We start from the raw sequence: 14,958 nt of genomic DNA, 5'->3' as shown, positions 1-14,958 counted from the left end.
TGAGGATCCATGGCAGTGTCATGGAGAGGTTTTAACAGAACCTTGTGTTGTCCTTCCTCCTTCTACCATCTGCCTGAAAAATTTATAATAATTTTCACTGCCCCTTTTCAAGTAAGTTCCTAACTCGAGTTATCCAGTACGACAGTTCCTTTTGCCACAGTTTGTGGGTGTCTTTTGGGCTTCACCGTGATACCTTTTGGCCCATCCACCGGGCAGTAGCTTAGGATTCTGGTGGAGGGTTTGTGAATACCAGACAAATTTACAGTGAAAGGAGGCTAGTTATTTCAACAAAGGAATCCATGCTGTTAAAGAAAGTTGTATTATATGGATACCATACAGTACTTGCAGCCCCAACCCAAATGCTGTCTCACCAAGGTTTATTTTATAGTAGTCACAGCTTAGCATATGCTACAAAGGTAGTAATTATCATTGATATAGGATACAATATACCACAAATATGACAGTTAAAATGAGTCAAAATGTATGATGAAATGTACTAATATTTGCTTTCAAAGAACAAACATATCCTTGTTAAACAAATGGTATGTTGATCATCCACCCTCCAATCATCAAACATACCAAGTTGCAGCCCTCTAGTACTAGCCCCTCTGGGATCACATATTATCAAATGCACTTAGAGACATTTGATCCCTGAGGGCTAGTACTAAACGTGGCAAAACGCATTTGATCCCCAAGGGGCTAGTACTAAACACGACGAAACACATTTGATCCCTGAAGGGCTAGTAATAAATACAGCGAAACAGTTTGGTTGAGTCGCTGTTTCGCCGTGTTTAGCACTACCCCCTCGGGGATCAAATGTCCATAAATGAATTGGTGATATCGACGAATTCCCTGAAAATTTCAGGAATTTCGTGGAGTCCCTGGTTTCACAACCATACTGTAACATATAAATATGACCTTCCGTTGCAGATTTGCGGATCAGCTACCAGGAAGACTGTGACGGAGGTCGCCAGCGCCCTCTGTGGAGAAGTGGCCAAGTTGAAGGACGATATCGAGGCAGAAGGAAGGCAGATGTCGTACAGCTCGGGTGAGAATTGTCGTTCTCTGGCTGTTTTCTTTTCATGTCAGAACTTTCATATCCTTTATTATTATTATTATTATTATTATTATTATTATTATTATTATTATTATTATTATTATTATTATTGAGTTTGTCATAATTAAACTTGATGTGATAGTGTACACTAAAACTTCCGTTATTCATAATTTCACTTTATGAAAGTCAGCAAAAATTAGGCTTGGTCAGCACTGAGGTGGTTAGCCACCAAAGGCTTATCCCAAAAATCACCGTATGTCAACAATAATTTTTGAAGCCGACAAGACCAGGCTGGTAAAAAATAAACTTTTTATATACAGTGCATGAGAATAAAGATAGAAATTATTATTAATATGATCTTGAACATTCTTATGATGTTGCAAACCTTCTTATAGGAAATTAAGTGGCTATGAAACAAGGAAGAGGCAAGTAGCTAGTATAAAAATTTGCAATTGTCTGTCTCTTGAGTTGCCTATTTTCCCATGAATTATTATTATTATTATTATTATTATTATTATTATTATTATTATTGGAGAAACAAATCCACAGTTATGTATGTGTACTGTACATATATTTAAAGACAAATTGTACAGAGAGTTTTTTGTACAGATTTGTCTTTAAAATATATGTACATAATACATAACTGGATTTGTTTCTCCATTTCAAGACTCATACTACTACGAGTATTTATTATTATTATTATTATTATTATTATTATTATTATTATTATTATTATTATTATTATTATTATTATTATTATTATTAAGTAACTGAAGGAAACCAGTCACATTGCCGAGATGAACATAGTGTAACCTGAAGTCTTCGTTTTTAAGTATTGAACATAGATCAAGGTAAAGTTTAAGAAGCTGGACAGCCAAATTCGAATGAAGAGTAAAGGGCAATAAGCAATGCAGCTGGGGACAACTAAGAAGTGACGCTACGAAGAAGATTCATTCTACAGCGTACCATTCAAGGCACACTGTAAGCAACAACAGTCTACAGGAAATATTAAATTAAAAGTATAACGCAGTGTGCCCAAATTTACAGGTCCAGACATGGCATGGCAAGCTTGTGCCCTCTACTGCCAGAAGACCAACTCGACCAGCTTTTGGACGCCAAGGTTCGAATTCAAGAACATGCCCCAAGTGCCCACCCATCTGCCAGATGGCACACCTTGCAACAGCGGCGATTACGTGTGCTTCAATCGCGAATGTGTATCCAGGGTAAGTTTGGTTTGGGGACTGAATAGTTAATCTTTGTTCACAGACTGAAATGAATGTATGAAACCAGGCATTTCGCGAACTGCCTGAAATGTCAGGCAGATAGCGAAATGCACTTAGGGACATTTGATCCCCCCAGGAGCTAGTACTAAACACGGGGAAACAGTGACTCACCTACTGTACATGTTTCGCCGCTCTTAGTGCTAGCCCCTGGGCGGTCAAATGTCACTAAGTGCATTTTGCTATCTGGCTGACATTTCAGGCAGTTCGTGAAATGCCTGGTTTCGCTACCTGCCTGTAACATATACTGTACATACACATTTTTTACTTTTACTATTTCGTACATTCATTTCAGTCTGTTAACAAAGATTAACACACACACAAACACTATATATATATATATATATATATATATATATATATATATATATATATATATATATATGTATATGTATATGTGTGTATGTATATATATATATATATATATATATGTATATGTATATGTGTGTATGTATATATATATATATATATATATATATATATATATATATATATATATATATATATATATAATTACAGTAACCATGATGACTCAATGACTTCTCAAATTTCACACATTTTTTGCATTTGCTTGTCACTACAAAGCCTGGCACCCAAATGGAACCATAGGAAGAAATTCTGACTTCCATGACAAGATTCGAACCCGCGTCAGTAGCATCAGAAGGAGGTAATGTTACCGACCTGACCACTAGAGCGCACCAAGGTCATTACAACTGCATAAGTATCGGGTAAAACGTAGGTTCTATATATACAGTACTTATGCATGTAGATATGTATATGTATAAACATGTATAATCTACTTTTTGCCAGGTACATATGTAGTTGTAATAACCACAATACTCTCGTGGTCAGGTCGGTAACTTGACCTCGCTCTGATACTCCGGATGTGGGTTCGAATCCTCTTGCAGAAGTCAGAATTTCTTCATATTCTTCCATCTGGATGTTAGGCTTTGTAGTGACTAAAGCATATACAAAAAAGTGTGAAGAATTCGAGAAGTTAGGAAGGCGTTGTGGTCATTAATATATATATATATATATATATATATATATATATATATATATATATATATATATATATATATATATATGCTAAAGTCATCATTGCATATTGTAGTGTGCTTGGTTTACTCCTAAGTGTTTCTTTCACTTCATGAAAGAATTTTATCAACCACGACGAAAAGACTCTGAACTTTTTACCAGCCCCTCCATCCTCTCCTTTTACTCAATTTCATTTTATTGGTCAGATTTCGTCCTGCAATCTCTTGCCTCATTTCACCCATTTTATTACCATTTCAGAAAATCCATTTCAATTTATAGTTTTTTTTTTTTTTTTAGTAAATGTCTCCTCGGTGTCTTTTCTTTGGTTAGACATTTTTACTTTCTCTCTCTCTCTCTCTCTCTCTCTCTCTCTCTCTCTCTCTCTCTCTCTCTCTCTTCTCTCTCTCTCTCAGTTTTCCTCTCCCTACTTTCCAGATCCGAAAAGCAAGAAGAATAACCCTCAGCATCTTTCTGAACTAATTCGTTACCCTGCTCATCAGGCAACACTTAATCTGGGGTTCTCGTGTTTCGCTCATTACGCGCCCTCTATGCAGAGAAAGGGAACAAGTTATTCCACATTCTGGGAATTGTCCGTGAACATTCCAAAATTATGCAAGCGCACACACACACACATAAATATATATATATATATATATATATATATATATATATATATATATATATATATATATATGTATATGTAAATACCTTGTGCCTCATCCCTCTAAGCAGTGAAGTATGTACTTGGTGGTCAGTCAATTTTGGGGTCGCAGCAAAGGTGGACAAAATTAGACCCAGAATGTCAACACTCTTAAATAATATTCTAAGGAAAAATAAGCGAATATTTCCTCTCGTTTCAAGGAAGGTTATATGTCAAAGTAGAGTCAGCTTTGAAGATAATTCCTGAGCTTGGCAGTTGGGGGAATGAAGTGTCTCTCTCTCTCTCTCTCTCTCTCTCTCTCTCTCTCTCTCTCTCTCTCTCTCTCTCTCGTTTTTTTTTTCATTTTCAACAGCGCAGACCTCTTCATCATGGTCATTACCCCTAACTAATTACTGTCATTATCATAACTAGTATCATATTCATTAGTATCATCATACCCACTGTCAATCATTATCATCATTATATTTCCCGAAGATAATGTTCCTATTGTTTTAATATCTGAATTTTTCATATCGTTTTGTCTGCGTAACTTTACCTATGCTCATTGGACCTTTACATTGCACCATTATCTTCATCATCATTAAAATCATCATAATTATGATCATCATTGTCATAATCATACCTATCATCGCTATAGCGTTAGACATAGAGGCCCACAATCTCCGTAAGGTGGGTCTGCCCTTCTTATCGCCTTCTCATTCCTCTCTCCTACAGGAAACCGCCGTGACGAACTTCCGTAGTGGCAAGGCAATGGTGCACCGCCCCGAGCAGACGCCCATGCCCAGGGGCATTGATGACTACCCCGAAATCGACGTGGACGACCTGTTCTCTTGAGCTAGGAAGCGGCAAAGACAGACAGACAGACAGACACGAAAGACTATTTGTGAGGACTTCGTTACAGAGCGTCCGTTGCGTTAACCACTTTCCTCAGTTATTAATATTAATATTACTATTATTATATTATATTTTTTATTTATTTTTTTTGTTAAAGTCATCATTGTTTTATTCGTGTTGTCCTTATGTATTTGATATATTTATTGTATTTAATGGATGTTTTGTTCAACTTAACTGCTAGGTATATATAGGCTGACGGTTACTGGCTATGAGCTTAAGAGCAATGTGTTATTTTACTGTAATGTTATGTATTACACATTGATTGGCTGTCATTGTTTCTGTATGATGGAAGTTAGTCTGTACTGTAACCAGTTTGACTTTGAGATTGTTAAAAATGTATTGTGTTAGTTTACACCCTTGCAGAAGACGTGTCTATAAATTGATTTTAAACGTTTAATTACTTTGTGGTAATTTTTCTCCTGATATTAATTAATATATCAAATTTCAGCAGAATTGAAATGGACGTCACTGACATATATGCTGTAATAAAAAGTATTCAGATATCATGTATTTGTATTTTATCATGGTTTTTAATAAAATAATAAAAATAAGTCCAGATATATTCTGTGGATCAGTGATTTGAATTAGTAAACGTAACTGTTTTGGAGGGGAAACGGTTATGATAGATATTTAATTACGAAAGTAATAAACGTTTCTATTAAAAAAATCGATATCAAATAGCGCAATAATGTGCTGAAAATTCATTAACATTAATGATGGGCTTTTGAGCTTTCCACATATTTTATTTTCATATGCAAGAAAAAAATAATAAAAACCCCACGCACGATATTATGGTGACATTTGGCAACTATCAGTTGGAGTTGCCTAACTTGCTAACATTTGGTGACGGGATCATGATTACATTTACGCCATCGTGATCCGTTCGTGCTAAGGTGTTTACATTTTGAGTGTACGTTTATTCATAAAGTCTCTGTCCCAGTAAAGTGTGTTTATATAGTTCAGTGGCGCATAAATCGAAACAATGGTTATTATTTCACCCGTCGGTGTTTGTAACGTCAGATCTTGGAGGCAAGTGAGGGCCAGCAACAGGAGGTCTGCTTTGTCCGTCATGCGAACGGGTTGTTAAGGATTGCTCACCTTCCCGGTAAACATAGATTACACAATGGATTGTCTATTTGGAGCTGCGATGAAATTGGAGGTGTGATTCAAAGGTAAGGTGTGTTTGGTCATGATTACGTGAGCTTGATCTGGAACGACAATGGAACGTTTGAACTGCAATGTTAGCCTACGTAGCCAATGTGTGTTTAGCCTATGATAGGTTAGGTTTAGCGATGCTTATCTATGTATATATTGTGCTAATTATGTAAGAGAGAAGTCTTTTATTTGCCTTACAACATAGTTCATTACAGTGGAGGATTCGATGTGACTTTTCGCTAAAACAGCGAAATTAGGGACGGAAATCTTCTTAAGATGTATCGTACGTCGGGCAGCAAGCAATTTCTCTGGCAAAATAAGTTTAGAGGAAACCGCGATGAATTCTGCATTATTTCACATTAGTTATTATATCATGAATATTATAATTGCTTGCGTACGTTGTTTTCTTTTTGTGGCAGGTTATTTCAAAACCAAATAAAATAATTTAAGAAACATATACTGAAATAAGAAGATACAAGTTGAACATAGACACAACAACTTCAAGGTTCTTTTGTGGATATTTTGTTTCATTTAAATGTAATTTTCTTCCGAAACTGAAAAAAAACTTATTAATTTGAAATTGTTTTTGGAAAGAAGAGAAATGAAGAGCACTGCACAATTTTTTTTTACCAGTTTTAGTTCGATACCATTTTCCTTGCGGGCAAAATTTAACTAAGCTAGGCTATATGAAATATTAATTAAAATCCATTGACAGGGCTTCGCTAAATCAGTGGTACAAACTTAGACTTCACAGTGAGTTAAACCAACTTTTATCGTGAACACACCAAGCATTTTATCAGGATTAGTAGTAAACATTACCTAAGCGGATTAATTGACCACCAGTGATGTACCGGACTGGCGTGAGAGAGGTTTATTGAAGGTTCGTCATATTGAAAATAGCGTAGCAATCAGCAGGTAGGCCTAATCTACTAAGACTCCAGGGGCTCCTAGATGTTACAGTGGCAGCTATTGTTGATGAAGCCAACCCATTATCATCGAAAAGTTTATTTTTAGTTGTTTGAACGTGTGGATCGCAACTGAAAAGTGACGAATTGCGTTTTATTATCAGCTTCACCGTACATGTTTTAAGCTGTTTTAACGTTTATCCAAGAAATAGTCCTATTTATAATCCAAGACTGGTTTTGGGTCTAGTTTCTTGCCTCATTTTGAAGAATGTCGCTGTTACCAACTCTTCCCCCAATTTGCTCAACCTTAGGAACGCAAACAGACTCGTAAAATCCAAGTTTATGCCCATTTTGGCCCATGAGCCCACCCCCTTTCCCGGAAACTCAAATCCCCTCAGACCACTGTTGAAGCTAACGAAAAGAATCTGGAGGGAAACCTCTTACCTTTTTTTTTTTTTATCGCTAAACTTTGTAAAAACTTTGGTCGTCTTGTAACCTATGGGAGACCCAAGTACAAGTTCACCCCTCCCCTCCTTCAGTTTTTATTATTTTAAAACATTTTTGTTTAATTCTGCCGTAAACAACTTTACGTATTCTAACATGCTCAAAAAAGTATGGACTTTTCGCCCTCCAACAGCCGTTCCTTGATATTTTTTACCTTCCTCGGTTGCATTGAAACTTTGGTTTTTCACTTGTTTAACATATGCAGGGGGTCATGTTTTTTTTTTCTCTCAAAGCATATGCAAGAAGACGTAGATATTTCGTCCGTATAAAAACACCTAGTTTAGACTTTTTCTTGTTAGCCTTGACTAGATGCATTAAGCCACGGGTTTTTCTGAAGATAAATGTGTGTAACCACGCACATAATCTTCTCTTTTATTCATAACGACACGTTGATTTTTCATTTTTTGCCCACTAACATGCACAGTGATGCAGAGGTTCATTTTGACGTGCAATAGCCCAAAGAGATCTTGGATATTGATCATGCGCAATGTAGGCCTAGGCGTAAATTTTTCTTTTTACTTCCAACCTGCGACGGTGGCTGGGTGCATGTCTTTTCAATATCCTCAGTAAGGTGTAGAAGTTTTGTTGTATTGCATGCCCAGTCAGGGGGTTCAATTTTAAAATTTTCATTATTTTTTATTTTATTTTAACGCCTAGTAGGCCGTGGATATTTGTTTTCTTGACATTTGCAACGAGGTGTAGAATTTTTTCTTAATTATTTTTTGTACTCTAATATGCGAATAAAGTATAGCATTGATCTATGTTTAACTTTTGTGAGGTACCATTTTTCGGGAGGGGGGCGCCCTGTTATTTAATTTGGCCAGTTAACACTTACAACTAGATTTTGTGCGTTATGAGAAATGATGCGAGTGTTTAATGTTCATTAACGGGAGCTATGAAGCATGAATTTTCCACCTCGGCAAATGCAGCGTGGGATGAATTTCTTGTTTTTCAGTGTGTTCAGTGAAGCGTGGATTTTTTTAAACTGAGTTATGTCACGTGTAATAAAGTCTAGATATTGTATTCACCCTATAATGAGATTTTGAAATTTTTTATATTTTTCAAAAAGTTTCGTTCGTTTAGAACGAAATATATTTTGTGTAATGATGGTAAATGGTAGTAATTATTATTATTATTATCATTATTATTATTATTGTTATTATTATTATTATTATTAGTATTATTATTATTATCATAATGAAATAAGCGAGAACAACTTTAATTTTGTTTGTTTGGTAAACAAAGTATATATTGACTAGGGATAAATGATAGTAATTATTATTATTATTATTATTATTATTATTATTATTATTATTATTATTATTATTATAATGAAATAAGCGACAACAACTTTTTAATTTTTTTTTATTTTGGCAAACATACCAAATCTGTTAATTGCATTCCGTCAGCTATTTCCTCAAATCCCAAAATCCGGGAAAAATGTTCGCCTTTCCTTTTTTTGAACAGTTCGTTGAACAAACAAAATAGGACCAGGGAAATGTTTTTGGGATCTGGCAGACCATTAAAGGCTTCGTAAACGTGTGCCCTGCCACTTCTTTCATTTTTTCCTGTTTTCCTTTATTTTTTCTTTTTTTCCTTTTTATTTCTCACTTTTTCCTTTTTCCCTCATTTTATTTTCCTTTTTGTTTCTTTTCCCTTTTTTCCTTTTCCTTTTTTACTTTTTTACTTTTTCCTGTTTTCCTTTTTCCTTTGTTCCTTTTCCTTTGTTCCTTTTTCCTTTGTTCCTTTTTCCTTTGCTCCTTTTTCCTGTTTTCCTTTTTCCTTTGTTCCTTTTCCTGTTTTCCTTTTTTCCTTTGCTCCTTTTCCTGTTTTCATTTTCCTTTCCTTCATTTTTTCCTTGTTTCCTGTTCATTTTTCATTTTTTCCCTTGCCCTTTTTTCTTTTTTTTTCCTTTTTTTCTTTTGTTTCCTTTAAAAAAATTTTGTTCCGAGGGACACCGCCTAAACGGCCTCCCATTTCCCGGTTTCTATAGACCCTCAAACTTCCACGGGTGATGATGGTCAATGCTCCTGGATTTCGTGAGAGAGAGAGAGAGAGAGAGAGAGAGAGAGAGAGAGAGAGAGAGAGAGAGAGAGAGTCAGTTACTGGGGAGAGAGAGAGTCGGTAACTTGGGGGGAGAGAGAGAGATTATCGGATGCTGGGGAGAGAGAGAGAGAGAGTCGGTTACTGGAGAGAGAGAGAGAGAGAGTCTGTTACTGGGGAGAGAGAGAGAGTCCGTTACTTGGGGGGAGAGAAAGAGTCCGTTACTGGGGAGAGAGAGTGAGTCTTACTGTGAGGGGGGGAAGAGAGAGAGAGTCGGTAACTTGGGGGGAGAGAGAGAGTCGGTTACTGGGGAGAGAGAGTCGGTTACTGGGGAGAGTCGGTTACTGGAGAGAGAGAGTCAGTTACTGGGGAGAGAGAGAGAGAGAGAATCGGTTACTGGGGAGGGAGAAGAGAATATGGTTTCTTTATTCTGAAAGAGAGAGAGACAATCGGTTACTGGAGATATATATATATATATATATATATATATATATATATATATATATATATATATATATATATATATATATATATATATATAGATTCGATTACTTGTGAAAGAGAGAGAGAGACAGAGCCGGTTACTGGGGTGAGAGAAGAAAATACGGTTTCTTCACTGGTGTATGTTAATGTCACTAGTATGAAACTGAGAGAGAGAGAAAGAGAGAGAGTTAAGACACTACTTCAAAAGAACTTGGGAAGCAGGAAGCAAGCATTCAAATGCATCCTTCATACTAGGTCGTAAAATCCTTCATACTAGGTCGTAAAATCCTTCATACTAGGTCGTAAAATCCTTCATACTAGGTCGTAAAATGCGACTGGCCGTTCCGTTGGTCTTTTCAAATTGAAGATTGGTTGGATTTTATGGAATCTCTCGTATTTATTTGGATTTTAATACTCAGGGGAGCGCAATCGCTCTGTGTTCAACTTAGTATGGAAATGAATATTCAGGCCAGTTATCTACAAAACTATGTGATTATTATTATTATTATTATTATTATTATTATTATTATTATTATTATTATTATTATTACCGCACCAGATAATTCATAATTACTCGATCAGTTCAACAAAACTTGCTCAAGAGGAAGTTACTTTAACAAAGTATGTGGTTATTATTATTATTATTATTATTATTATTATTATTATTATTATTATTATTATTATTATTATTATTATTATTGCACCAGGAAATTCATAATTACTCGATCAGTTCAACAAAACTTGCTTAAGAGGAAGCTACCTTAACAAAGTATGTGGTTATTATTATTATTAGTATTATTATTATTATTATTATTATTATTATTATAATTATTAATCCAGATAATTCATCATTACTCGATCTATCCAATAGAACATGCTTAAAAGAAACCTAGTTTTCAAAGCCAGCTTTCACTGAACAGAAAACCTAATTCATCGAAAATGAAAAAGCACAATGAACGAAAAGTGAATAACGTAACCAAACCAACGGGAAAAAAAATTAATATTTAATAAAAAACGCAGATCCACAAAAAGCGAATATAATTCTGGAAAGTGGGGCACAGCGCTCTGAAGCAACGAACTCCGTAATTGAAATCCGGAGGATTTATTGATTTTCGAGTGACGTGGTATGCCGGGAATCCAGCGGGAATCGCTGGAATCCGGGCCCCGGTTGTTAGAAACGCAATATCTGTTACCAGGAACCTGTGAAGTGTTTCCGGTAGCCTAACGGAACTCCGTGTGGGAACTATCCTTTGAAAGCGGACGTGTATTACTGGGGACCTGCTGCTTGTTATTGGGAACCTGCTAATTTGCTACTGGGAACCTACCGGGGTCTTGTTGCTTGTTAATGGGAACCTGCTACATATTACTAGGGACCTGCTAAGCGTTAGTGGGAACTTGCTATGTGCTACTGTGAATCTACCACATAGACCTGTTACGTGTTACTTGGAATCTACTGTACTGTTTTACTGGGGACCTGTTAGTTGTTACTGGGGACCCGTTGATTGTTACTGGGAACCTGTTTGGTGTTACTGTGAATCTACATGGACCTGGGTTCCTGTTACATGTTACTTGGAATCTACTGTTTTTACTGGGGACCTGTTAGTTGTTACTGGGGACCCGTTGATTGTTACGGGGAACCTGTTTGGTGTTAATGTGAATCTACATGGACCTGGGGTCCTGTTACATGTTACTTGGAATCTACTGTTTTTACTGGGGACCTGTTAGTTGTTACTGGGGACCCGTTGATTGTTACTGGGAACCTGTTTGGTTTTACTGTGAATTTACATGGACCTGGGGTCCTGTTACATGTTACTTGGAATCTACTGTTTTTACTGGGGACCCGTTACTTGTTACTGGAAGCTGTTACATGTTACTTCGGACCTGTTATGTGTTACTGGGAACCTACCATGTGCAACAGGGAATCTGCTACGTGGACCCGGGGTCTTGTTCCATGTTGCTGGTAACCTGTTACTTGTTTCCGAGGATCTGTTACTTATTACTGGGAACTTTCGTCGTGTTACTGGGAACCTGCTACGCTTTACTAGGACATTGCTCCGTTCTAAAGGGAATCTACTACGTGGACCCGGAGTCCTGTAGAATGTTAGCGGGAACCTGCTATGTGTTACTGGGAACTTGTTGGAACACATTTTGTAACTCTTATCAGAAATCCCACGTAAGCTGCTTGATTTTAACTTAACCCTTATGGAACTAACTTCATTTACAAGCAACCCATCGTAAGTCATCGTGAATTTGTGTAAATGTGATTCCAGTTTAAAATTTCGAGAAATTAAGTCGACGGTTACTGAGAATTCACCTTAAGTTTCAGGGAATTTAAATAAGTTTTCTAAGTTTTCGGAAAAGAAAACTATTGTGCCGGTTTTGTCTGTCCGTCCACACTTTTTTCTGTCCGCACTTTTTCTGTCCGCCCTCAGATCTTAAAAACTACTGAGGCTAGAGGGCTGCAAATTGGTATGTTGACCATCCACCGTCCAATCGTCAGACATATCAAATTGCACCCCTCAAGTCTCAGTAGTTTTTATTTTATTCAAGGTTAAGGTTAGCCAAATTCGTACTTCTGGCAACGATACAGGATAGGCCACCACCGAGCATTGGTTAAAGTTTCATGGGCCGCGGCTCATACAGCATTATACCGAGACCACCGAAAGATAGATTATCGGTGGGCTTCATTATACGCCGTTGCGGCTGTACAGAAAACTGGATTGCGCCGAAGAAACTTCGGCGCATTTTTTACTTACGTTACTTTCTGGTCTAGGCTAGATAAGAACACTTGATCTGCTAGTCGGTTTGGCACTCGCATTGAGTGGGATGTTAATCTGGAAATAAGGCTGTTGTCTCGAAGACTAATTGAATGTTGCCACAATCTTAGAAATGTGGAGAAAGTTATTGTAGACCCCATTTTGTTTTCATTGCATCCATTACAGGATTTATATATATATATATATATATATATATATATATATATATATATATATATATATATATATATATATATATGTATATATATATATATATATATATATATATATATATATATATATATATACAATAGAAAGATGTGTATCTCCAGATGGAATAAAAGAGCCCAGTAGCCCAGGGGAATTATAATGAAGACCACTTCACAGTGGAAATGGGGAAAAGAAAACGATTTGGCATTGGAGTAAAACAATCGGGAAGACCCACTCGCTCATTTCTTGGTCACGAATGCTCTTGCCTGAAACTTGGCTCGCTTGAGCTGAAAGTTTGTCAAACGGTTGTTGGTGTGTATAGGCTATCAGCATGGCATAAACGTATATCCCGTTTTCAACTTCTCTAGAACGTTGCATCCATTTCGGTTAATCAAGAGAATTCAAGGTTTTTCAGATGCGAATCACGGCTACTTTTAAGGGGAAGTTATTAAGCAATTGTGAAAATTTGGTGGGGCCACTTGAATATCATCTCTAGAATTCGTGGCCTAGAAATGACAAGATATTTAACGCTCCCATCTGTGGCGTAGATTCGAGTTTGTTCAAACTGAGGCTCCTGGATCTTGATGGCTCAGTATGGATCTAAAGTTGTAAATATGAACATGTTAGAGATGATTTGTGAAAATCTGCCCCAGAACAACGTTTTACGTAGGAACATATAAAGGAAAACCTTACCATACAACTGTACCTCCAGTCATGTTCTCTTTCTTCCATCTGACTTTCCACCTTCTCCTAACAATTGATTCATAGTGCAGCTGCGAGGTTTTCCTCCTGTTACACCTTTCAAACCTTTCTACTCTCAATTTCCGTTTCAGCGCTGAATGGCCTCATAAGTCCCAACGTTTGGCCTTTGGCCTAAATTCTCTATTCCATTCCATTCTACTTTTCCCGGAGATAATACCTCGTGCCGTCGTCCTAGTCTGGCAATGATTATTGACGTTGCCACGCCGGGGGACGACTTTCTTGTCGCAGGTTCGTCCCACAAGGGATGAAAAGGCTTTATCTCCACGAGTTGGAAATCACAACAACATTTCGCGGCGTCTCCCAGCGGGATTATGGGATGGTGTTGAGCCGATGTACTTTGATTGCTCGTCTTGTCGGCTAGGAATTAAGGCATGATACTTGAATACAAATGAGCGCCTGCACACTGATCGAAGGACATTTAGGATTTATTTTTGTACTGTCCCTCGACTATTGAGCATTAGAGAGAATTTCTGGGATTCATTACCATTTATATCAGTGCTTAGAGTGGCTGCTTCATCTGTTACTCCTACAGATTTAATTCCCGGTGATTAGAGCATTAGAAGGGCCTCTCGCCACAAAAAAAAAAAAAGAATTGAGTTATAAGCCATCTAAGTTTTGGAAATTCAACCTGCTCTAATATCTTTTATTTTTCAAGATACAAAGTTGAATTTTGTATGAGATGGAGTATTTGCGATCAGGAATAGACAGTATGCATAAAAATATTATAGTTCAACCCCAGTCCCTTTTTGGGAAAAAAAGGGGGATTATGTTAAAGCTGATCAGGCGAAAAACGCCATTATCAAAAGTTGGGGCCTGAGGCCCTTCTAATGCTGAACGTCTGATATACTTAAAAAAGTAAGTATGACTGTGGTATTTACTGTTTTGTCATGAATCTGTTGACTGACTCTTTCTGTTTCTGGAAAATAAAGTAGTTTCTCAGGCCATAGACGATCACTCGTATACTAATTTTGTTTGTCTCGATTTCCCGCAAGGAATATTGTTAATCTTACATTGTTTCACACTCCTAAGGGACTGCTGTACGCCAGACTCCGCGTAGATTCTTTACATTAACGCCACTTATACACACCTACTCTTGATTTTGGTGCAGTTGTATTTTACTATGGGAGCATCTAACTTGGCTACCATACTAATTATCCGTCTGTCTCTCTGACCTGCCTGTGTCAGTCCGTGTGTCAGTCATAGTTATTTT

The 14,958-nt window shown here is 36.9% G+C and overlaps 2 protein-coding genes across 3 annotated transcripts in view; both read left to right on the top strand.

Annotated features, from left to right (window-relative positions):
- Nucleotides 1–5,434, top strand: part of LOC136845169 (A disintegrin and metalloproteinase with thrombospondin motifs adt-1-like) — a 96,520-nt gene extending 91,086 nt beyond the window's left edge. For both annotated transcript variants that reach the window (XM_067115134.1, XM_067115133.1), the window contains exons 15-17: nucleotides 931–1,048; nucleotides 2,105–2,280; nucleotides 4,751–5,434. In XM_067115134.1, coding sequence (XP_066971235.1) covers nucleotides 931–1,048; nucleotides 2,105–2,280; nucleotides 4,751–4,870 — 414 coding nt within the window. In that variant the 3' untranslated portion in view covers nucleotides 4,871–5,434. The remainder of the gene's footprint in view (nucleotides 1–930; nucleotides 1,049–2,104; nucleotides 2,281–4,750) is intronic.
- A 292-nt stretch (nucleotides 5,435–5,726) lies between these two features.
- The window catches only part of LOC136845170 (GTP-binding protein Di-Ras2), a 199,093-nt gene continuing 189,861 nt past the window's right edge, over nucleotides 5,727–14,958 (top strand). The window contains exon 1 of the mRNA XM_067115138.1: nucleotides 5,727–6,102. The gene's annotated coding sequence lies outside the window, so the exon portion shown is untranslated. The remainder of the gene's footprint in view (nucleotides 6,103–14,958) is intronic.

This window comes from Macrobrachium rosenbergii, chromosome 13, assembly GCF_040412425.1.
Source record: "Macrobrachium rosenbergii isolate ZJJX-2024 chromosome 13, ASM4041242v1, whole genome shotgun sequence".
NCBI classification, from domain to species: Eukaryota; Metazoa; Arthropoda; class Malacostraca; order Decapoda; family Palaemonidae; genus Macrobrachium; species Macrobrachium rosenbergii.
Note: the sequence above shows the minus strand (reverse complement) of the source record. Positions and strands in the feature narration are given on the sequence as shown.